Raw genomic sequence first — 25,746 nt, forward strand, 5'->3', positions numbered from 1 at the left:
GGAGTTCTTAAGGGACCCTGGAGAGGGAAAAGAGAGGTAGAGTGCCATAGAACCACCTCTGACCTTGAGAGGATGCTCAGAAGGTGGCCAACCCTGTTAGTTTGCTTTTAGTCACCTCCATTACCCATGGCCAAAGCATCCTCAGTTTCCCAAAACAGAATCTCTAACTATTATTTAACTGTGCCCTAAAGGACATTTTTTTAGAAGCAAGGAATATTCCAATACATAGTCATGAAATGAGGAAGAGCCAGCACTTAGAATAATGATGATACCATTGGACTGTTTGACTCAAATAAGGGTGTCCGGTTTTTCTATCGGACTCAATGACCTGACCGCAGTTGGTATAGATCAGGGATCTAAAACTCAAATCACCGTGAGGGCCACATGAGGACTAGTACATTGGCCTGAGAGCTGCATCACTGACAACACCCCTGCTGCCCCTGGCCCTGCCCCTGCCCCTTCCCACCCTTTCCCCGCCCCATTCCAACCCCTTTCCCAAAATCCCCACCCCAACTCTGCCCCCATTCCAATCCCTTCCCCAAAGTCCTGACCCCAACTCCACCCCTTCCTGCCCCTATTCCAACCCCTTCCCCAAATCCCTGCCCCTGCCCCATCTCTTCTCTGCTTCCTCCCCTGAGCGTGCAGCTCCCCGCTCCTCCCCCTCCCTCCTGGAAAGCTCTAAGCACCGCCAAAAAGCTATTTGGTGGCAGGAAGCGCCTCGAGGTAGGCAGAGAGCGGGGATGTGGCGCACTGGGGGGAGGAGGAGCTGCGGGTGAGGGGAGCTTGGCGGGCAGCAGCAAATATCTCCGCAGGCTGCCGTGTGTTTGAGACCCCTGGTATAGATAAATGTGCTGTTGCTAAAGTTTTAAAAGAAGTTTCATCAACTAACCAGATAACCCTTCTGACCTTAGTATCTATGAAACTATGAAAAACATCTGAGCCAAGACAACACCAGCTATACCCCATAATGTGGAATTCCACAACTATTCAACTGCAGTTACAATAATGCCAAAAAGTATATTAAATTAACCATTCAATGCAGCAATAACATTTTTGTATCTTCTCTTCTCGTTCTTTCATTCCCCACTGCTTTTCTGTATTCCTTCCAGCTTTGTATAAACTCTAATTTTGTATTGAACATTATTTTAATTGTTATTCTATTGTAACCTATACAGTGCATTTCCATGATAGGATTGCCAACTTTCTACTCACACAAAGCCAAACACCCTTGCCCTGCCTCTGCACCTGCCCCACTCCTTCTCTGAGGCCCTGCCCCCCACTCACTCCATCCCCCCACCCCGTTACTCACTCTCCCCACCCTCACTCACTCGTTCATTTCCCCACCCTCACTCACTCGCTGGCTCAGGGGTTTGGGATGTGGGAGGGGGTCAGGGCTCCAGATGGGGGTGCGAGCTCTGGGGTGGAGCCAGAAATGAGGCATTTGGGATATGGGAGGGGGCTCTGGGCTTAGGCAGGGGGTTGGGATGTGGGAGGGGGTAAGGGCCCCAGCTGCGGGGTGCAGGCTCTGGGGTGGGACCAGGGATGAGGGGTTTGGGGTTTAGAAGGGGGCTTTAGGCTGGGGAATGGAGCCAAGGGGTTCAGAGTATGGGAAGGGGCTCCAGGCTGGGGCAGGGGGTTCGGGTGCAGGGGGTGCTAGGCATCTGGTTGGGGTGAAGATTCTGGGATGGAGTTGGGGATGAGGGGTTTGGGGCATAGGACAGCACTTCAGGCTTGGACTGAGGAGTTTGGAGGGCAGGAGGAGGATCAGGGCTGGGGCAGGGGGTTGGGACACGGGGGTGGCGGGGTTGAGGGGTGAAGGCTCCAGATGGCGCTTACCTCAAGAAGCTCCTGGAAGCAGCAGCATGTCCCCCCTCTGGCTCCTACATGGAGGCATGGCCAGGCATCTCTGCTTGCTGCCCCGTGGGCCAGTGCTGCCCCCTCAGCTCCCATTGGCCGTGGTTTCCAGCCAATGGGAGGTGCAGAACTGGCAGTTGGGGTGGGGGGCTCTGCACCTATGCCGAGGAGCCGGAGGAGGGGACATGCTGCCGCTTCTGATAGCCGCGCAGAGCCACAGCATGCAGGGAGCCTGCCTTAGCCCCGCTGAGCCACTGGCTGGACTTTTAACGGCCTGGTCAGCGGTGCTGACCGGAGTCATGAGGATCCCTTTTTGACCGGGCATTCCAGTCAAAAACCAGACACCTGGCAACCCTATGCACAGAAAGCTACTGTCATTCTGCACAAGAATAAAGAAAAGGAGTATTTGTGGCACCTTAGAGACTAACAAATTTATTAGAGCATAAGCTTTCGTGAGCTACAGCTCACTTCATCGGATGCTGTAGCTCACGAAAGCTTATGCTCTAATAAATTTGTTAGTCTCTAAGGTGCCACAAATACTCCTTTTCTTTTTGCGAATACAGACTAACACGGCTGCTACTCTGAAACCTCTGCACAAGAATGTTAATATTGCTGTTATCTTCTTAATAACTTCCTATGCAAAATCAAGGCACACTGGACAGTAATTCTACATAATATTCATCCAAGACAAAGTCCAAATGAAACTGATCCTGCCAAGAAATCATTTATGGCAGTGGGACTTTGCACAATAAATGCAATTTGTGCTGTTCTGAGCCCTGGCTAAATTATTCAGGATCACTTATATCTCATGTGTTCGATGCATCCAATGAAATCCGAAATGCATCCGATGAAGTGAGCTGTAGCTCACGAAAGCTTATGCTCTAATAAATTTGTTAGTCTCTAAGGTGCCACAAGTACTCCTTTTCTTTTTGCGAATACAGACTAACACGGCTGCTACTCTGAAATCTCATGTGTTATGATGCTTATGCTAAAAGAAAAGGAGTACCCGTGGCACCTTAGAGACTAACAAATTTATTAGAGCATAAGCTTTCGTGAGCTACAGCTCACTTCATCGGATGCATCGATGAAGTGAGCTGTAGCTCACGAAAGCTTATGCTCTAATAAATTTGTTAGTCTCTAAGGTGCCACAGGTACTCCTTTTCTTTTTGCGAATACAGACTAACACAGCTGCTACTCTGAAACCGATGCTTATGCTGTGTGTTTGATTCCAGATTACATATTATATAATGCAGAAGTATTGCCGCATGTTGTCGTCAATACTCAGAGTCCTACTTGAACTCCATGTAACAAGCTTCCACTCATTTATAGAAAGACTTTGAATAATAAAATCAGTTAGCAGAAACATTGTGTAAAAAGGTATTGTAAACTATGCTTCATGAACATATTTTCTGTTGCCATTTAAGTGCCAAGGATTAATTTCATAAAGATATGTGAAACCCTGAGAAATGTTGGTTGCGTCTGTAAATCAAAACCACTTTTTTTTCTAATTTAAAACTCTGCATGTGTTTGAAAGACAGAGTGAGACAGAAAAAGAGAAATGATAAAGTTGGCAACTTATGTGTCAGGTTTCAGCCTCTTGCCATTTGAAATGGCTGAGATATGAGACCATGAAGATCTGGGAATGTTGATGCCCAGCAAATATACTTTACAGTCACATTGCAAATTTTAGCAGCGGAACAGATATTATGGAAAAATAGCTAATCTGCAAGCCCCTACTTTTTAAAACAGAATATTTTTAAACATTTAAAATTAAGTAACTTTTATATTGCAGTTTTTGATTTTGTTTGGTTTTTGGAGTGAAGGTCAGTTGGTATAAATTTTGCATAGCCCCATTGACCTCAGTGGCTGAATGGTGATGATATCAGGGTTAGCTCTGCCATACCTGGCTTTTCCTAGGGCAACAAAATACTAAAGCCAGTAAAATGTTCATTGGGGCTGTGAGGACGTGACCAATTCCAGTTTGCCTAGCATAGCAAAACCCTCTGTCTGGCCCTGGCTGCTGTGCTTCTTGAGGTTTAGTTTCTGGAAACTACTAGTTAGTGATACCGGGAAGAACTTGCAAAAGCACCTAAACTGCTTTTCAAATGTGCCTAAAATCACTTGGATCTTGTCTTCACTAGGAAAAAAGGTGTGTTCTCAACTCAAGTTAGCTAACACAAGGTAACTAACTTGAGGTGAAATCCTAGTGAAGACAAAGCAGTTGTCAGTTTTCATTCATGATCGCAGGTTGAGTTAAAGGTTGTGGGGGAGTGGAGCATTTGCCTTGATCTGCTCATTAAAAGTACAAATTGCCTTGTCTTCACTTGGATTTTACCTCGTGTTAGTTACCACATGTTAGCTAATTCGAATTAAGACTACACCTTTTGTCCTAATGCAGATGCATCCTTAGTGGCTTACCAGTCTAAGTCTCAGGGCTTGTCTTCACTACTGGGGTAAGTCAAGCTAAATTATGCTACTCCAGCTACCAGGTTTCAGAATAGCAGCCGTGTTAGTCTGTATCCACAAAAAGAAAAGGAGTACTTGTGGCACCTTAGAGACTAACAAATTTATTTGAGCATAAGCTTTCATGAGCTACGGCTCACTTAGCTGGAGTTGACATAGCTTAGGTCAACTTACTGCAGTGTCTTCACTGTGTTGCGTTGACGGGAGACACTCTCCAGTCAATTTACCTTAATCTTCTCAGGGAACTGGAGTGCTGGAGTTGACCGGAGAATGCTCTGCCATCGATTTAGCGGATCTTCACTAGACCCGCTATATCATCACCTGCTGCATCAATAGCCGCAGCACTGATCTCCTGAGTAGTGAAGAAAAAGCCCTCACTATCTTGCAATGGAATGTAAGCTCCTGAGTCGTGTAGGCACTTTTGAAAAGTCACTCCGATGAAAATTTTACCCAGAATGCTTAGGCTATGAAATGCACAGAATTATACAGTACTAAAGCTTCCACAGTTGTTTTGTCATCTTGTATTGCTTGTCACCATGGTAGATCTGACCCTCTCATGTCAACTTTGAAAGGACCTGCTGCTTCAATAACACTAACCTGTTATATTGCTTCCAACTGAATGAAGACTTTCTCCCAGCTCTCCAGAACAGTTACACCGTCTAACTGCAGTTTTCCTTCATTCTGATGTGCAACAGTAACCCTGACCTGAGGAGAACTGAGCCCATCATTGAGAGTCCCCTACAGAGGACCAGTAGTGGCAGCTCCTCCAGTTCCAGCACCCCGAGTTCCCAGCCTAGTTCCCAGGGAGGATCCCAGCCTGGTTCCCAAGCTGGCTCCAGTGAACGTAATAGAGTCAGAGGTGAGATGACTTCTTTTTTAAACTGCACTTTAGGCCCTGATCCTGTAACCTTTCTCCACTCCTTTGGCAAGTCACTTAACCTCCCCTGGATCTGATCTGATCTCATGTGTGTGAAAAGCTGATTTAAATAGATCCACTGAAGCCGTGGAGTTGCACCTGATTTTAGACAACTGTTTTTTTCTGAGATTAGGCTCCTCTCCTACACCTCGGTTTCTTTCCTTCAAACATGGAAATGATACTTACTCACCTTTTCATGGTGCTTTCAGATTGTCTGCTGAAGTGGCTGTGTTTGTACAGAATTTTATTTATTGTCCAAAACCCTCATAGACCTGACTTAGCATTTTACAGGCAAAGTGACTACAAGTTTTGGTCCAATATTCTGTATGTATGTAGTTGCAAGATCCTCCTATAGAAAGAGGTAGGGATTCTGTTGTAGTGAAATATAATAAATTCCTCATTCACTTTTTTTCTTCTCTTATCCAAATTCAGCTTTTTTTGATGTTTTACTTCATTTGTGTGCAGTGAGCATTCCAGGGCATAGAAAAGTGAATTAGCTCCAAAACCATTTCTTCTAAAAGTCTTTCAGAACACGTTTACACTGGGTTTACATTCCTGGCTGATTTGTTTCCTGGCATCTTATAGTTGTTGAAGATCTTCTTTTTTCCCCATCTAATCGCAGTAGGAGTTGCCAAAGCATATCCAGCCAGTCTATATTTCTCTCACAGCCCTTGAGTATAAATCCACAGATTAAAGCACATTAAAACAAGTGCTGCACCCATGCTTTGAATTTTTTATGACTTGACTGTAAGTTTATGCAATATGTTTGTAGCCAAGTTGGTCCAAGGATATGAGAGAGACAAGGTGTGTGAAGTAATGTCTTTTATTGGACCAACTTCTGTTGGTGAGAGGGACAAGCTTTTGATCTTAGCTCTTCTTCAGGTATGAAGAAGAACTCTGTGTAAGCTTAAAAGCTTGTCTCTCTCACCAGCAGAAATTGATCCAGTAAAAGACATTACTTCACCCCCACCTTGACTGTAAGTTGGCGTGTCTCTTGTTAAAATAATCATTCCTCTAGGTAGTCAATAAATGTAATTTATCAGCAATTGTTATGTTTTTGATTTTTAGTTAATGAGGAATTCTGCAAGTAATAATGTCCTTGCTATATCAGATTACACAGTGCTTCCAATTTATTATATGCCCAGCTCCTCTGCAGAGTGATTGTTTCTTTAATAGAAAAAGGACAAAAATGTTGAGAGTGCCCTATATGGGGATTAGATTTAGTTATAAATTCCCTTGCTACACTGAGAGAGAACAATGCAATAGAGCTATATCGTGGAGAGCCCCTTTCAGATAAACTGCATGGCAACAGGCTTTACAGAGTCACGTAATACAATTCCAAATTATATAAAGTGATCGCTGAGGGAGATAGGATTTGAGCTGTTTTCAGCCAAGCGGTAGATGAAGTAGAGAGAAACAGGAAAGGATTTTCCAAACAAGAGGCAACAGATGCTGTAGGGGTGAAAACTATGGCAAGATAGTTTGGCGTGACAATGCTAGACTAGCTAGAGTTGTGATCAAATCACAGCTCTGGGAGCTCCTTTTCTGACTTTGCCACAGTCTCACTCTCTGGCCTTGGGCAAGTCACTCAGGGCCAGGCTGTCCATGACCCTTATGTAAAGGTACTGCAAGAGCCAGGGACCACCTCAGTCTGTGAGCTTAGGAGCACAGGTACTGCTCTCTCTCTCTTGCTCTCTCTCTCTCTCTTTCTGTATCCCAGAAGTCACAAGTCACCACCGAAGGAGACTGGCCATGGGCTGTCCCCATTCTTTACAGGCTCCCTACCACAGGACGGTGCAGCTTGCTTGCTCTTTCTCTCTCTTCACCAGGGAGCTCGGGTGGGATTGTGCCTCAGCCCAATCCTTTCCCACGCTCTTGCTGCAGCTGGACATTTCTGTATCACTCCACACAGGGGCTCTGCCAATGTGGCCCAACCTTACTCTCTGTAAAGGGAGAACACCGTTTGCCTGCCTCCGGATTAGAGGTTGTGAGGCGTAACTCACTAAAGTGAGTGAGGCATTTTAAGATCTGAGATAGAAGGGGCTCTAGAAGTGCCAAGTGCTGTTGGATGGTTTGTTTTTTAGACAAGCAGAGGGATCAGACAGGGAAGCAGAGAAGACTGTGGACTGGATTATGTGTTTTTAAAAACATGGAGGATCATTTTGAACTGGATCCTGAAATGAATGAGGAGCTGCTAGGTTTCTCAGGGGTGCCATTGTGCACAGGTGCGCAACATCATTCTGCATATACTGCTGCCTGGTGAAAGTCTTTGATCTCCCACTAACAATGGTGATTTGTTTTTGCCCAGGAAATGCCAAACCTGAAGGGTCACCTGTGCTCTCTCATGAGCCATCTAAGATGAAACAGGAGGACAGCAGGGATGTGACACGACCAAGCCGACCTGCTGTGAGTCTTAAATTATGTGTTGGTAGAATTTGCCATGTTTTCATTAATGGCAATCACGCAGCCTTAGGAACCCTTAGAAAGAGGCAGTCCTGTCGCCAGTTCTGAGGCTCTAAATCTGCAGTATAGCAAGAGTCCATGGGATATATTAATGCATAGAGATTGCATGATTTACAATGGCCCCAGGCAAGAGAAGAACTTCAGCACAGCTTAATTTTACGCTTTGATGGATCGGGGCCAGGGTTTGTATATAGCACACGTTCACATTGTGTTATCATAGGGTGATTTTTAGGGCAACCTTGCAGAGGGGGGTGCGCTGCGTTCAAAGGCTTGCTACCCAGCCGTTGCTAGTCACCCCAATTTAAGAAAAAACTGGCAGTAATTTCTGTGCCCTTTTATTTTATTACTTTTTGGCAAAGGCCCATGAAAAACCCTTCCAAAGTCTCTGGTTTAATGTTATGTCTGATGTTTGTATTTTAAAACTGCAGAGTGCGTTGGGCTCAATAACCAAATGGATTTCCACTGTTTCTCTCCTTTAATGTGTATTAATGTTTTGTTGATGTTGTTTTTCTTTACACTTCACAGCGTTGCGCTAACAATTCTAATTTTATTTCTAACCTGCTTGCCCTTCCTCTGGCTTTTTCCTGTCCCGATCTGTTTCCTCTGATGCTGATTAATCTTCCCTTACTCCCAGAGCTATAAGAAAGCTATAGATGAGGTTAGTGATATCTTTTCTTAGTTGGTCATGCCTTTGCAAGGTTGACTAGTTAGAGCTTAATATCAAACTATGTTTTCTTGGTGCTGACATTCAAAAAGGTGGCAATGCTAGCATGGTTCAGATTTCAGATCTGAAAGATTGTATTTAGATACAGTGAGCTAATCTAAGGGGGGGGGGGGGGAAATTGATCTGTTAATACATTTTGCTCAGTATATTTGGCTTCACAAAATTCATTTGCAGACCACTTGCACAAAGGCCAAACCAAGAACTACTGTACTATGAACCTTCATGAGCAGAGCAAATCACTTTATCAGTGTTCTGTGGATTTTATAGGGAATAAACTGAAACTGGAACTTTCTTGCCCTGACAAAGGCTGTCTCACAGGATTGCAGCAAAGGCCAGATTCTGCTCTGTTACACCCGATCTGACCCCTTTGGTTTCAATGAGAAGCACAAATTTAACTAAGAGCAGAATTATCCGCTTTTCAAATGAAGCCATGTCCTAATAACAATCATTCTTGTTGACAGCATATATCAGGGCTGATGCTCTGAGATTACATTGCTCTGGCTATTGCACGATAACTTTAGGGAGCTGGTTAATCGCAGGTGAAATATTAGTTTATAATATTATGAGCTAGATTCTCAGCTGGTACAAATTAGCATTGTAGTTGGCAGAGCTGTGCTGATTGACACCAGCTAAGAATACCTATACCTTTTAAGGCCTTGTGTATACTTGGGGTTTGCACTGATGAATGGCAGAACCCTAAGTGCAGACAAGGAAAGCAATGACTTACACTACTTGAGCTTACACTGCTTCGGGTAAGCACAACTGGTCCAAATCGCTGTTTTTCTTGCCTACGTGTGGGCTTTACACAAGTGAAGCCTGTACCAATTGCAGCTATACTATTGGCTGGAATTGGGTCTAATCCCAAATATAGACAAAGTCCCAAATTAGCACTTAAGGAGAGAAAACAGGGCCAGATTCCAATGTCTTTGCTTATGTTGAGTAGTACCTTACTCTGCTGATACCCCCCCATTGAGTTCTGTGGAACTGTAAACAGAGCAAAGCTGCTACTCAATGTGGGTAATGGTCTCCACATTTCACCCTTTAATAGCAGTTCAGAGAACCTCATTTTAGAACGTAAGAATGGCCATACTGAGTGAGACCAACGGTCCATCTAACCCAGTATCCCATCTTCTACCATGAGGAGATATTTTTGTTTTACAAATATCCAGGTTAAAAAAAATCAATGTTTATAATGTGAATTTGGTGGTGACGTGTTAAAACACACTTGCTGAATGGAAAACCATTTGTGTTTTATTGGTAGTGTAAACTCACCTGGGTTCATTTTAGGACCAAAAAAACTGGTACTTCCACTTCTTTGGAAAATGGTTAGTAGGCATGGAGCTCAGATATTTCAGAAATGACAGTGGAATATGGAGTCCTTTGCCCTCAAGCAATGATTTGATTGGCTCTGTCTGATTCTGAGTGAAGAAGACTTCACTAAACATTGCCACAATTTTTGGCAGCCTGAATGGAAAGAGCAAGAATTCAATGGATGTGGATTCTGGGATACTCTCTTGCAGTCCCTAGAGGAGCTCCATGCAGAATAAGGTTAGAGTACATAAGTGGGCAGTATAGGTTGAAGATTGCACAGTCACTGTCCCTGCTGTGGCTAATGAAATCTCATTGTGGTAGCACCTTTTTTGACATACAGATGTCACTTAATGCAGTTGTATTTATGATGCCACAAAATATTTCTGGCTAATACATCAGAGTAGGAGTGAATTTATACTAAATAGAAATGCTAATAAAGGGCCAAACCCTGCCATGTGCTGAGTAGTTCTCTTGTGAGGGCCTAAGTGCACTCAACTCTCCTTCACTTTGGTGGGAGTTCAAGGCTCTCAGCACCCTGCAGGATTAGGCCCAAAGTTATGCAATGTTGTCAGGCAAATGCAGCAAACCTTCAGATCTGGTTTGCGAGGTGACTGCTTCTTGCCAGGTTCTGCACGTGGATTTCACTAATATAGCTGATGAGATCTGGGTTCACCTGAGCTGTGTCTATCTTCACATTTAATAACAGATTTTATGTTGGCTTCCAAACCTATCCACCACTTTACCAGAAACCACAGTGCAATTGCATTCAGATAACTGGGTTGAATCTAGAAGGCTCAAACCTAGTGTTGCTACAATGAGTGTTGATTGGCAGTGCCAGTCTTACTACCCATCCATATTTTTAAACACAAAAATTAAGTTATATGAATTTTACAATTCTTACCATATATAAATATTATTCAAACAGATTTGTACATCTAACAATGCTGAAGTCTTAAATATGTACAAGGAAAAGACTGTATTGTCAGTAGTACCTTTCTGATCTAGTATTTATGAAATGTCTTACAAATATTTAAACATGCATTAACTTCTGTTGTTAACTGCACTGATAACTTGCATTTTTACATACAGTGGTAAGTGACCCCTTTCTAAAATGTTTTACTATAAAAAGTAGAAGAAATAAGAGAAAATAGCTAGCTAGTTCTCTTGTACTGAACATGAGCAATGCATTTTGTTTAATGAGAAAGCTTGCTAATGAAAACACTTAAATCAATATCCAGATGGGGCAACATTAATGTAAAACTCAAGTTAAATGAGCTTTGTGATTCTGGAAACTGAACTGACCTGTTTCCAGAATATATTAAATCTAAAGAAGTCTTTGAAATTAAGAGTAATTTAACTGCACTGATAGTGCTATCTCATATGTTATGTCACCTTCAGTAATAACATTTCAAACATGTATTTGGTGCTAAAGAGCACTTCCTTTCTAGCTGTTGGATTGGGGGCCGGGGGGAGGGGGGGGGGAATTGGTCGGTCCAAGATTGAGGCAATGAATCAGTAAAACTCTACAAAGTGATTATCTAGAGAAAATGATAGCATCAAAGAATTAACCACCCCATGGCAGAGCTTACACTGGAAAATATTGATTATCTCATGGTATTGTCTGACGCTGTGAGTATTATTGCGACTATAATTTTAAAATTAGATATTAAAAACTAATTAAGCTGGTATTAAACAATAATTGTTAACTATCTGTTGATGATGACTATAACAGACTGATAATATATTTCTGTTAATCAACTCTGTGTCTGGCTGAAGGATTGTAAGACTCCCAGACTTTTCTAACATTGAGAGATGTTACATGCTTGTTTTCTAAGTACTAGATTCTGTCACTATTACTTTGAGGTTGTACCTTACCCTGGGAGCAACCTGATTAATTTAAATGGAACTACTTGTAGAATAAATTACTTTTCAGTGTCTTTAAGAATGGTTGCATGGCCCTAAGAAACCAGAGTTCCATGCTCAGATTTAAATCTCTTGGTTGCTGCAGTTTGTGAGCAGAGATAATGTGGATGCAATTTAATATGCACAGTTACCTTGGCTTGGAAATTGCAGGTGTGAAAATGGAGACCAGTTTTTCACAATCTGGTCCCTTGATACTTGGAAATAATTGGTGCTAGTCCTAAAATATAGGGAGAATTACAACTTTAAAAGAGGTGCTGTTTTGCAGTTTTCTTTTATACTGCTTAAGAAATTTTGGGGGAAATCTAACCAGTTTGATGAAAAGTGATTACTTAATGAATAGGTTTTTGACTATAGACGAAAACATCTTTAGATAGTTCAAATCTTCATTTAATCTTATTTCATCAGTTTAGGAAAACCAAACAAACAAGCCATAGAAGTTGCTTGATTGATTAGTCGTCATGATTATGGATTTGACTATACTGCAATCACCAAGTTATTGGCATTGGAAATAAACTCTTAAATGCCATATTCTCTCTTTAGTCATAATAAAGATCTTTTCTTAAAGAACGAGCAACATTCTGTCTTTGTGAGAAATGTAGCATATCTGAGGCAGTGTTGCCTAATGGATAGAACAATAGACTGGAATTCAGGAGATCTTGGTTCTATTCCCAACTCTGCCACTAGCCTGCTGGGTAATCTAGCAAGTCACTTTCCCACTCTGTGCCTCAGTTTCCCTATCTTTAAAATGGGGATAATGACTCACCTCCTTTGTAAAGTGCTTGGAGATCTATAAATGAAAAAGCACTATAGAAAAGCAAGGTATTATTTCCTGTAAAACAGAACCTGAATTTTAATTTTATTTTTATTTTACTTTACTGACATTTATGGGACCTGGTCAAAGCCCACTGAACTCAGTAAGTCTTTCTATTGACTTTAATGGGCTTAGAATCTGGCCCTCTATTTTCAGTCATGAACCCCTAACCATGCTCTTTAATATGGAATACATTCTTTTCTGTTTCTCAAAGCATGGATGAAATTATTTATGTCAATATTATACTGACCTAAAAATGATCCTCAAGTTTCTTCTGTGGCCATGTTGCTCGTCCTTAGTGATGGCTGGGCACAGAAAAGTTTGAGAGAGGAAAAAGTCCTTCCCAGAAATGGATGTCTTGCTGCCACAGAAACCAGAAGTGTATCTACAGGGACTGCCAAAATCTAAACTTGGTTACACTGACCTCAAATGAATTTGGTATGGTTGCATGGGAGTAAATCAAAGGGGTTATAGCTGCTAGTCAATAAGGTGTAACTGGGAGCAGCAAGTAGGCATGTCTCCACACTAAGTCATTGCATTGAGATAAAGACTACTGACCTAAAACCATGATATTAATAAAAATCCCCTTGGAAGTGTGAAACAGTCATGCTGTTTCTTTTTTTCCCCTTCAAATGATTGACAGTTTCTGATGGTTTCTCACTGCAACAGGCACCATTTAGGTCTGACTTTAGGGCAAATTTAAATGTCAATAAAGCATTTTATTTGTGAGGGCTTCATTTTGAGTTTCTAATCCAAATGATGCCCGAAGCATTTATTACATCCTTAAACCAGGAATAACAAACAACTAAAGTAAAATTTGCTCTGCAAAATATTACAGCTTCTATATTAAAAATAAACTGGGTTCTCAGTCTCAATTATATATGTTTTTCATATATTTTTTTCTCTCCTGCCAAGGGATAAATTTTAAGACCTCCCTGTACAATTTTAATTAATATTGTTATCCTAGTCACTCTGCTGGAACAGTATACTGGAGATTTGTGGAATGCAGTAAAGAGAGAATATGGCCATAAGAAAATTGTGGAATTTAGTATTTTTCAATGAGTTTCTTTCTCCCTAATCCTTTATCTCTGACCGAATGCACTGATGGCTACATCGGTCACTAATATAGGGAGAAATGGTAAGACTGACAGTTGCAATGCGTTGTTCGTCATGTGCATGCTTTGTCTAACCCATTCTAATTAGAGCTCTCATGCTTTTCTTTTTGCCCTACTGCTTCCCCCTGCATTGCTATAAAAGCATGTAAGATAATAAAAAGTCTATTTTCTACATGGTGCCTGCAATGTCCCTTGTACTTAAGTAACTGTCTATTTTATATAACTGTCAGGTCTAAGGTTTCATCAAAGTCATGGTAAACTGAAAAATGACTTTTTTTTATGACTTCTACTTCTTTTTCATTTTTTCCTTAATTTTCAGGCTAGGAGGTACAGTATTGCACCTTTCACGTAAAGTGTTTAAGCTGTTTCTGCTGAGGGCTTTTTTTTTTTTTAAATTGTTGTGGCTGACTCAGAGCCATGACTCAAAAACTTCATCAAACTTGGTGCTGCAGTGAGCTAAGCAGTTTGACTCTGATGCTGTGTCACTGCTTCCCGGCAACTTCCTGCCAGCTCAGACTGATAATTGAATCAGATCTTGCCTTGGGGATTGCACCATTCTGTCAGAAATGCGGCCATTGCTTTCTTTCCAATGATATTTATAACAGAACAAATACCATTATGGTATGTCTTTGAAAGGCTTAGAAGAAGACAGGTTTGGAGAATTTCTCCTGCAGCACTCTACCTTTGAAATAACATTGTTTTCCAGTTTACTATGATGGTGACTGAACTTCACCTTTTCAACAAATATAATTTTGACATGTATATACATATGTGTTTATACACACAGACACATACACACAAAGATATTAAAAAATAGGTTGGCTATTGATTTTCAACAAGCATAAAGTCAGTTTCATTTTGTTTAATAAATGCTACACGCTACAAACATTGTTTTATGTTTGTTTGATGTTTGTAATAATTCTGTTATGCTATATCTTGTTGCTTGTGCTGTAGCATTGGCTTTCAAAGAGATGTTTGTGACACTTTTCTTGCTTTAAATACAATTCACATTGGCTTTTCATTTTTTTGCCTCCCTTTAGGACCTGACTGCATTAGCCAAAGAGTTGAGGGAACTGCGTATCGAAGAGACCAATCGCCCTCTGAAAAAGGTGACTGACTACTCTTCCTCCAGTGAGGAATCGGAAAGCAGTGAAGAGGAAGAGGAGGATGGTGAAAGTGAAACTCACGATGGGACAGTGCCTGTCAGTGACATCCCAAGACTTATGTAAGAGACCAATTATTTAAGGGCGAGGCTGTGAAATTGCAAAATCTTTTTCTCCTCAAAAAATTATAATTTTACCTTGATGCACAACTGTTCCCAAACTGGTCCATGGGCCACTGACAGTCCACTGGCCACCTACTGGTAGTCTTTGGAGAGTTGGCAGGTCACATGGGCTAGCTCCTCCTTCTTGCTGCCATGTGCTTCACTGTCTAGGTTCTTCACCAAGAATTTAAGTTAAAAATGCATCAATACTTCACTGATTTTACTTGCCATGCAATTGCAGTCATTATAGTTGCCACAGTGCAGTCGTGAATGGGAAGAGAGAGGACCATAGGACACTCTCTGCTAAGATGTGGTCTGCATTGTGGAAGAGTTTGAGAACTGACCTTCCTATTCCTATTGCTTCTAGTGTGGTGGTGCCAATATCCATCTTTCTGAATTCAGTGACTGGTCCTAGGAGCTCAGTCACAATTTGGGATGATTCATTGACTCTGAAAATCAGTCATTTCATAAGGCCAATTGGAAAGTTATTTACTGGGAGAGATCAAATTCTCAGCATTGCCCTAAAATTAATGGGCCTGATCTTACTCCCATTGAACTCAGCAGCAAAACTCCCACTGAGTTCAGTGAGAGCCTGATCAGGCCTAATGTAGTTGCTATAGTAACTGTACATGCTTTTCATCTTCCAAAACCACAACAGACAATGCTTGAGGGCCCAATCCTCAAATATGTTGAGTGCCCCCTGTGAGGCATGGCATTCCCTCAATTCTCATTCGATCTTTATCTGCTATTCTGTGGCCCTGATCATAGTATCTGAGCCCCTCACAACGATTTATGAATTTATCTGCACAACCCCCCTCTGAGATAGCAAAGTATTATGAATCCTTTTTAACAAATGGGGATTTGAGGCACAGAAAGAGGAAGGGCCAGATCCTCAGCTAGCGTAAATTGACTTCAGTGGAGCTATGCTGATTTCAACTTCCTGAGGATCTGGCCGTCAGTGTTGAGTGCAAGGTCATGCAAGAATCCTGTGGTAGAGGCAGGATTAGAACACAGCTCTCCTGGGACCCAGTTCACTGGCTTAACCATAGACCATCACTGGCATTGGAAGAATGAAATAAACTGGCATTGGAAGAATGAAATAAGTTACAGACTTAAAATCCATGTACTACAGTATTAAGGTTGTGACTCCTTTGCAAGTCACTTGTTGTACTTGGGTATTGCAGTGTTATGAGATTAGTGCAGGATGTTACCAGTAGTCCCAAAAGGTATGTCTTCGCTGCAGAGTTAACGCAGGTGATCGGGACCCCCAGGTTAGTCTAACCCAGGTATGAGTAGCCACACTGCAAAGCCACACTTGAGGTTATTGTGTCCTCACTCATGCTGTGTGTGTGCTACTAGGACGTCTGGGAGTGTATATCATGGGTTTTATGCTGCAGTAAGGTGAGCCGCTCTATGATTCTTTCCCAATGAATTCATAGATTCATAGATTCATAGATACTAAGGTCAGAAGGGACCATTCTGATCATCTAGTCCGACCTCCTGCACAGCGCAGACCACAGAATCTCACCCACCCACTCCTATGAAAAACCTCACCCATGTCTGAGCTATTGAAGTCCTTAAATCATGGTTCAAAGACTTCAAGGAGCAGAGAAGCCTCCCTCAAGTCAACCATGCCCCATGCTACAGAGGAAGGCGAAAAACCTCCAGGGCCTCTCCAATCTGCCCTGGAGGAAAATTCCTTCCCGACCCCAAATATGGCGATCAGCTAAACCCTGAGCATATGGGCAAGATTCACCAGCCAGATACTACAGAAAATTCTTTCCTGGGTAACTCAGATCCCATCCATCTAATATCCCATCTCAGGGGATTTGGCCTATTTACCCTGAATATTTAAAGATCAATTACTTACCAAAATCCCATTATCCCATCATACCATCTCCTCCATAAACTTAGCAAGTAGAATCTTAAAACCAGATAGATCTTTTGCCCCCACTGCTTCCCTTGGAAGGTTATTCCAAAACTTCACTCCTCTGATGGTTAAAAACCTTTGTCTAATTTCAAGTCTAAACTTCCTGGTGGCCAGTTTATACCCATTTGTTCTTGTGTCCACATTGGTGCTGAGCTTAAATAATTCCTCTCCCTCTCCTGTATTTATCCCTCTGATATATTTATAGAGAGCAATCATATCTGCCCTCAACCTTCTTTTAGTTAGGCTAAACAAGCCAAGCTCCTTAAGTCTCCTTTCATAAGACAAGTTTTCCATTCCTCGGATCATCCTAGTAGCCCTTCTCTGTACCTGCTCCAGTTTGAATTCATCCTTTTTAAACATGGGAGACCAGAACTGCACACAGTATTCTAGGTGAGGTCTCACCAGTGCCTTGTATAACGGTACTAAAACCTCCTTATCCCTACTGGAAATGCCTCTCCTGATGCATCCCAAAACCGCATTAGCTTTTTTCACAGCCATATCACATTGGCAGCTCATAGTCATCCTATGATCAACCAATACTCCAAGGTCCTTCTCCTCTTCCGTTACTTCTAATTGATGCGTCCCCAACTTATAACTAAAATTCTTGTTATTAATCCCTAAATGCATAACCTTACACTTCTCACTATTAAATTTCATCCTATTACTATTACTCCAGTTTACAAGGTCATCCAGATCCTCCTGTATAATATCCCGATCCTTCTCCGAATTGGCAATACCTCCCAGCTTTGTATCATCTGCAAACTTTATTAGCACACTCCCACTTTTTGTGCCAAGGTCAGTAATAAAAAGATTAAATAAGATTGGTCCCAAAAACTGATCCCTGAGGAACTCCACTGGTAACCTCCCTCCAACCTGACAGTTCGCCTTTCAGTAGGACCCGTTGCAGTCTCCCCTTTAACCAATTCCTTATCCACCTTTTGATGTTCGTATTGATCCCCATCTTCTCCAATTTAACTAATAATTCCCCATGTGGCACAGTATCAAATGCCTTACTGAAATCTAGGTAAATTAGATCCACTGCATTTCCTTTATCTAAAAAATCTGTTACTTTTTCAAAAAAGGAGATTAGGTTGGTTTGGCACGATCTACCTTTTGTAAAACCATGTTGTATTTTGTCCCATTTACCATTAACTTCAATGTCCTTAACTAATTTCTCCTTCAAAATTTTTTCCAGGACCTTGCATACTACTGATGTCAAACTAACTGGCGTGTAGTTACCTGGATCACTTTTTTTTCCTTTCTTAAAAATAGGAACTATATTAGCAATTCTCCAATCATTCGGTACTACTCCTGAGTTTACAGATTCATTAAAAATTCTTGCTAATGGGCTTGCAATTTCAGGTGCCAATTCCTTTAATATTCTTGGATGAAGATTATCTGGGCCCCCCGATTTAGTCCCATTAAGCTGTTTCAGTTTTGCTTCTACCTCAGATATGGTAATATCTACCTCTATATCCTCATTCCCATTTGTCATGCTACCATTATCCCCAAGATCCTCTTTAGCCTTATTAAAGACTGAGGCAAAGTATTTGTTTAGATATTGGGCCATGCCTAGATTATCCTTAACCTCCACTCCATCCTCAGTGTTAAGCAGCCCCACTTCTTCTTTCTTAGTTTTCTTCTTATTTATATGGCTATAAATTGTGGGAGAACTTGTCTCTCCTGGGCACACAGAGTGAGAGGGGGAATTGTGGGAAGGTATTAGAGACTATCAGCACTCAAGGGATTTAATCTATATCCATAATGGGTGAGTTACCAGCCCAAGTGAAAGTGGCACCCAAACTCTAACCCAAAACCCAACCAGGCTTACAGCACTGCCAAACTTGGGAGGGAGATTAGGGGCAACACCTGAATAAGAGTCTGAGTTAACTGCAGTGAAGATGTTCCCAAAGTGATTGCCATATACATGACAGGGCAAATTACAGGTAAAGCATCAAATTCACGGCTGGGATAACTCCATTTGCACCTGCTGATACCAGTTGTGAATGTGATTCAGAATCTAAACATCAAGAACACACATGCCAATAAACATTCAGGCACACTTACAGGCTTTGGGCACAAATGGGTACACACGCATGACCTAAGCAATATTCTGTGGACAAAAGGTGGGACATTGCAAGTGCATTGGTGCGCGCATGTTTTTATGGGCACTGCCCAAAGTGGCCTGTTTGGCAACAGTAGCCATTGAGAATGAAGTGTGCACCTGAATAATGCATTTAAAAACAGATTGCTCTGTGTTGATTGAAAACACCCAATGAAGTTGCAGGACTCATCAACAACTTTATAACAGTTGTTGACATGTTTTGTAATATAGACAGTCCTGCTTAATCCTTGCTTGGTTTGCCATTGACCTCTGAATTCAGTTGAATTTTTGTGTGGCCCCACTATACCATTAAGGGTTGACAGCACTCAGCGCCATGCAGGATCAAGCCTTGAGCACTCCAGGGCTGAATGTGATGAAGAATGAAGTGCAACCACTCGTTTGACATATCTGTACTTACTCAGCACCACGATAAATTTAGTCCAATTCTAATGCATACCATGAGGGAAAATGGTATGTGTTAAATATGTATTTAAAACACATCTTAAACTATTGTGCTTTGTTTATAATCTATCTATAAGACCTAGTCACTGTATTTCTAGCATGATAAAGTACTTCCCTTTCTTGTTTTGATGATACCAGGAGAACAGTAATTGTGGCTTGCAGGGCTTGTTGCTGTCCAATCAAGTCATGAGAGCATTTTGTAATAACATAAAGCAGTGGTCCCCTTTCTGTGGGAATAGCATATTTCTATTCCCAGAAGACTGTGGCGGGCACCAGACACCCCGCCGCCGAAATGCTGCTGAGAAGCGGCAGCGGCAAGAAGCATTGCCACCGAAATGCCACAGAGAAACTGCAACGCTTCTCGGCGGCATTTCGGCAGGCGGTTCTTCGGTGGCCGCTTTGGTGGCAGCATTTCGGTGGCGCAGTGTCCTGTGGGCGCACACAACTGCCCTGGCGGGCTCTATTGCACCTGCAGGCAGTGTGTTGGGGAGCCCTGTCATAAAGAGAGAGGCAGGGGGAGCCCTTTTTATAGATATATATATATATATATACACACACACACACACACACACTACAGTATCTTACATGCAGACAAGTTTAAAGCATGAATGCAATATACCCTTAATTCATACAATAGGCAAGGCATCTTATGCCAGAGGAGGATCAGGCATGGTGGAGCTCTGCTCCACCAAACCGCCTCTAGAATGTCCCTGACATGCTCTTTCTGTTTCCCCCTCTACATAGGGCAAATTCTTCACTGGCTATCTCTGGCCACTTTATGCCAGTTGCATGATGCAAAGTGAGTTTAACAGACTAGAGGATCCAACCTCTGTCTCTTGCCCTTTTACTTGTATTTGTAAAGACTGAAGGATTGTCTCTCTAGAGATATCACTTGTACTGCTTGATCATAAAACTTTGCTTGCATTAGCCTCCAAGTAGACAGTTAGACTTTCTTTGCTGTTACAATCAGGTGCATGGGCATACAAGAACAGAATGAGCAAGATTACAATAGGCAAGAAATGAATGACACCCTATAAAGAGAAATCAGTGAAAATTCACCACAACCTGATCCTTACTCTTAGTGCCAGAATAGTAATAAAATTGTCTACCTTGCACACTAAGCCTGGGCTCTGACTCAGGTTTGAGCCCAAGCTCCCATTCTGTTCACAGACAAATCAGTCTCACCCAGATCAGCAAACACTCAAGACCTGGGTCCTAGGACCTGGCTAGGGGGGTGAGTCAGAGCCCGAATCCCACTGTGACTCAGGTGCAAGCCTTGTCATTTACGATGTGGATGCAGGTCAAGCTGCAACCCCAAGTCAGAAGGTCTGCATAGTACAGTATGCATATGTCAGCATGGCTGTGAGATGCGGATCCAGCAATCATATACCCAGGTTTACTAAGTAGTGTGGATGCTCAAACACTAGCTTGGAAACACTAAGTTCACAAGTCCAGGTCCTACAGGGTATGTCTACAGTGGAATAAAAGACCCCCAGCATTGTTGTGGCTGGCACGGGTCAGCTGGCTTGGGCTTGTGGGGTTTGGGCTGCAGGGATAAAAATTACTGTGTTGACGTTTGGGCTTGGGGACCCTCCCCACTCATGGGGTCCCAAGAGCTTAACATGCAGTGTAGACATACCCTTAGGTCCTTTGTGGTACAGCCAGTCGTATTCTATCTTGAAATAAAATGCAGAAGAAATAATACATTTTTCTACATTAATGACAGAAATTTGCATCATTAATGTTTTCCATTTTACCACCAGACCAACAGGAGTTCCTGGAAGCAATGAGCCATACAACCTAGGAATGGTGGCATCCCATGGTCTAGAAACATCCCATGCAGATACATTTAGCAATATTTCCAGGGAAGGGACTTTAATGGTAAGGGAGGTAAGTCGGAGATGAGAATTTCTATAGAACATCTTCAGGAGGTTTTGTCTTTGTAAGCATGAAAAATAATTCTACTGTGTATTCTAAACAGAAAATGATTGATTAAATTGTGCTCATTAATGGCTCAGTAATATAATTATACAGTATAAACAAATATGACAAACAAATGATTCTCGCAACTATGAACAGCAGTGAATAGTAATACTAGAAGACGGGGATGGGATTTGATTTAATTTACTCTGCTGTAAAACCAGAGGAAGTCTAAGCCAAAAGGGTTGTTCTCAATTTACACCATTGTTAGAGAGATTGGAATCTGGCCCAAAGTTTCCCTTTCTCTTCACCATTTTTCAACCCCTCCCAACCTCCACTTAGACATCTGCCAAAGACATTCAGTTGATTTAATATAATTATAACTTCTTATCTGAGCACTCTGATTGCAATATCTTGGCTCCTGTACAAGGAGGATCAAAAAACCTAGAACATAATGTCAGTGATTGCGTTTATGAAGACGATGGAATGCAAAGGTGGAGAAGCCTCCTGGCTGGACATCAAGCATGTCTCCAAAGGCCACAATAAACTTGACTTCTGGTTTTAAGGAATTGCTGAAGTAAAGCTTTGGTCATCCCACAGAATATTTTGGGTACATTTTTGGCTTTTCTAGTTTGAAATCTTGGTCCACCACGTTCATCAAATCTCCCCAGTTCAATTCTATGTGGCTTCTATTCCACCATGCTTGATTCTCATATGGGTGTCCTGGTCAGGAGTGCAGTATGTAAACAAGGATGATTTAGAGAAAGACGACTTTGATTTCAACTGCACTGTGATAAAAGAGCAAGACTGTGGAAGGAACATAAAAAAAATTGCCCATGGAGAAGCCTCAGATTCTTTTTCTGTTGTGGTTCTTTATCAGGCTGTAGATTTTCCTGAAACAGGTAGCTGGTATTTGTCTGAAAAGCCCCACTCTGTTGGCAGGTGTTGAGCTTGTTGTGGAAGGAGTAAGTGGATTCTGCTGAGTCAGTGTAGCCAGTGACTCCTTACCCTGCCTGAACATAAAGGACTTGACAGTGGCTGCCTAGACGGAAAGGATCTAGGATGTGGGGTGGGCAGTCCTGAGGGAGGAACCTTAGTAGCTGCCAAGCCTCTGGAGTAGGTTTGAGCTCATCTTTGATATCTGATTGTTTAGAAATAAAGCCAAACCCCAGGAGGGATGTGAGTTTGGACTTTACATAGTGTGGGAGGACTTTGTTTTTAGAGTAGATTGGAAAAGGTGCCTACTCACAGTCCCCAGTGTTCTTAGAGCAGAATGATGATTTATTACTGTATCAATTCTTTTTTCCTTTGGGAAAAATACATCTTTCCAAGGGCTAGCCCTAGGTGACCTATGAACAGGCACTTGCCTTCCAACAGTTGATAATGTAGCTGTTTGCCCTCATCAAAATATTACTCCAGGCCATGACAGGGATGCGGGGAGAGAAGGGGAGGGGAGTGCAGCACTATGGTCCCAAACTCTCCACCAGCCAAACACATGTCATTGGGAAGTAGCCATTTGCAGGAAGAATATATAAAGAAAGATGAGAGAGCTATTCCCCACCCCTTCGAAATAGCCAAAAACTTCTCACTGAGACCTAAAGCGAGAGAGAGAAATCACATGTAACTCTAGAAGAAAGAAAGGAGACAGCAGAAAAAGCCTCACAACTTGAACTTCATCCTGCCACAGAATCAGAAATGGATTCGATGCAAAATGAGCACACCATATAAAACTCATCTAATCCGTTCCTGCCCTTCAGCCTGCTCTTCAGGTTTGTACAGAGATTCTTGAAGCATAGTGATACTTGTCCACCTGTCATGCCAGTGAAATTAATTAAATTGAATACAAGTACAAGCGATGGCCATGATTATCCAGCCACTTTTGAAATGCTAGTATTAAGCATTGCTACTGTAAAACTTGCTCTGCGCAAACAATACCAGATGAGAGCTCTGGTGTCAGATAAGGACTTTAAAACTAATAGGCAGCTGAAAAATCTAGCTGGCAATAGAAAATATAGTGTCATATGCAAATCTTCTGTTGTTCTCTTAGGACCTTATCCAAAGCCCAATGAAGTCAATGGAAAGTTGACTTGTTGACTTCTATGGTCAGGGCTTTTCTGCCCTCTTCCATGCACAAGGACAGTGCACAGCTTTAAGGTGAATGATGTTCAGTAATCAAAGGACATGTCTCTTACCCCATAAGCTAACTACTTATGCTAAACTATCTGTTCAATCTTATATTTAGCTGTGATATTGTTAGTATTTTTCCCAGACCTGAAGAAGAGCTCTGTATAGCTTGAAAGCTTGTCTCTCTCACCAACAGAAGTTGGTCCAACAAAAGATATTACCTCACCTACCTTGTCTCGCTAATATCCTGGGACCAACACAGCTACAACAGCACTGCATAAAGCAAATTGCTATCACGCTTAGCAGCAGCACTTGTTACCCTAGTCAGATTGTGTTTTGAGGGACACACCAACACTTCAGATGGACATATCTCCTTAGCTACAGAAATATAGCAATAAGGGGAGAACTTCCATAACAATACCCATCTGCATGGGAAAAACACATGCTAGAGAGGGTGATTACTTGTTTGAAAGAAACAGGGCCCTTGTCTGCAAAGGCATCTGATATAGACAGTTACATGGCAGACTCAGTTATGTCATGGAGAAATGGAGAATGACCTTAAATTCTAAACACTGATGAGCCCCAAAGAAGTTTCAGGTAAATCATTTCTTCCTTCCTTTGTCTTTGGTACTTGATTAACCTGAGGTTTTGGCAGCTGCAAGGATCAGGACTATATCATCTGTGGCTGCATATCACAACCCCAGTAATCTTTCAGGTACAGTAGCTCAAGCATTTCTCTAATAACTGATAGTAGTAGCAGTTAGTTGGAATTGTAGTGCCCTGGCTGTGAGTTCTGCTAGACTCCTGATTCTCCAAACAGGTATCACACGTGACTTGTGCAGTCTAGATCTGCTTTGTTGGTTGCCAGTGGGAGCCTATAAGAGAGGAAAGAATTAAATAAGACTTTCCTGGATTCGAGCACTTACATAAGAATGTATCTGGAGTAGGTTTTTCTCCTCTCCACAGAGATATGTAACCCTTGTTGACACTAATGGGAGCATATCAAGACAAGAATAGATCTGTTGTTCTGTGGAAGGGAAATGTTGATGCTGTTCACTGCTGTTTTGTACTCCAGAAGCATGTTTTTGGAGCTGTATTAGTGATTGTGGGAATCCTGCAATCAGACCCCTTATCACTGTAACTTTTAAAAGGCAGAGGGACCAAATTTGCCCTTCACTAAACAAGCCCAGATCTCATGGAAGTCTATAGGCCTGGGCCGATTCTCACGGACTGACTTGGGTGTACCATTGGGCCCAGGGAGATTTGCACCTGCATACCCAAAGTTAGTCCATGGTTACTTTGTTACAAAAAGGTTGAACCAAAATCATCATCATCAGACTTCTCCTTTTGGTGTAACATGGCTAATTGCTTCTGAAGTTACTTTGTGATTAATTCTCTCTTTCTCCTGTTTTATATTTTGCTGCTTGCCAGATTTGCATGGGGAGAATATGGCAGAGAGGGCTCTTGTTCTGTGCTTGCTTTGGTTCCTGGGTTACTGCAATACATCTATTTGTTTTTTTCCCCTCTTCTCTTCCTTGTACCTTGTGTCTCTGCAGACCACTGGTGAAAAAAAGCGTTCTAGCCATGCAGCCAGCAATGGCTTTGCAGGGCACATCAATCTCCCTGATCTGGTACAGCAAAGCCACTCGCCTGCAGGCACACCGACTGAGGCCCTGGGGCGAGTCTCCACGCATGCACAAGACATGGACTCAGTGCCTGAAGTAGGTGGTGGGGCCTCTTTGTTACATGGCTAATCCTCTTCCTTCGCATTGCTTTGAACAAGAATTAACATCCTCTGAGGAAGGGGCTTTCTCAGTGTTTTCCTCCAGTCATCTCTGCTCTCCTTTCTCTTTGTTTTCAGTCCATGATTGTGATTATGAACATAGTTGAAGTAATGTTGAATCCACTCAGTAATAGGTATATCGTTATATGTTTGCGTGGTGGAAATTTGCACTACAGCTCATTTCAAATCCAGCAGTTGATGTCAATGTTTAGTGGTGTTGGGCTTGAACCAAACATCCCAGAAGTTTGTGAAAGTCCAGATATGGGTCTCAATTTAGTAACTTAGCGTAAAATCTTGGCCATATTGAAGTCATTTTACCTTGATTCCACTGGGGCCTGGATTCCACCCTGTGGCTCATCTCTAATGGTAAAATGAACTAAAAGATTGGTTAGAAAGATGCCGTGAAGTTCTTTAGGCCAAAAATGTAGCATACCTTTCAGGTTATGGGTGTTTCCATTCAGGGTGAAGTGACTCTGATACCAGCTGCTTGGCAGTGAAGTGGTTAAATGTGTGTGGCGGGGGGAAGGGAGGGGGTGTTCTGCATAGAATACAAAAATCCTAACAAACGCAAGTTCTTAC

The 25,746-nt window shown here is 42.2% G+C and overlaps 1 protein-coding gene across 31 annotated transcripts in view; it reads left to right on the forward strand.

Moving 5' to 3' along the window:
- TNIK (TRAF2 and NCK interacting kinase) overlaps positions 1-25,746 on the forward strand; it is a 308,457-nt gene that overhangs the window by 259,135 nt on the left and 23,576 nt on the right. For 8 of the 31 annotated variants that reach the window (XM_043491763.1, XM_043491768.1, XM_038415434.2 and 5 more), the window contains 5 exons: positions 5,013-5,176; positions 7,542-7,639; positions 14,621-14,805; positions 21,104-21,230; positions 24,941-25,105. In XM_043491763.1, coding sequence (XP_043347698.1) covers positions 5,013-5,176; positions 7,542-7,639; positions 14,621-14,805; positions 21,104-21,230; positions 24,941-25,105 — 739 coding nt within the window. Of the gene's footprint in view, positions 1-5,012; positions 5,177-7,541; positions 7,640-8,330; positions 8,355-13,594; positions 13,604-13,722; positions 13,726-14,620; positions 14,806-21,103; positions 21,231-24,940; positions 25,106-25,746 lie in introns of all 31 variants that reach the window. The other 23 variants (XM_043491760.1, XM_043491767.1, XM_043491759.1 and 20 more) reach the window with 8 other exon arrangements.

Source organism: Dermochelys coriacea, chromosome 9, assembly GCF_009764565.3.
Source record: "Dermochelys coriacea isolate rDerCor1 chromosome 9, rDerCor1.pri.v4, whole genome shotgun sequence".
Lineage (NCBI taxonomy): Eukaryota > Metazoa > Chordata > Testudines > Dermochelyidae > Dermochelys > Dermochelys coriacea.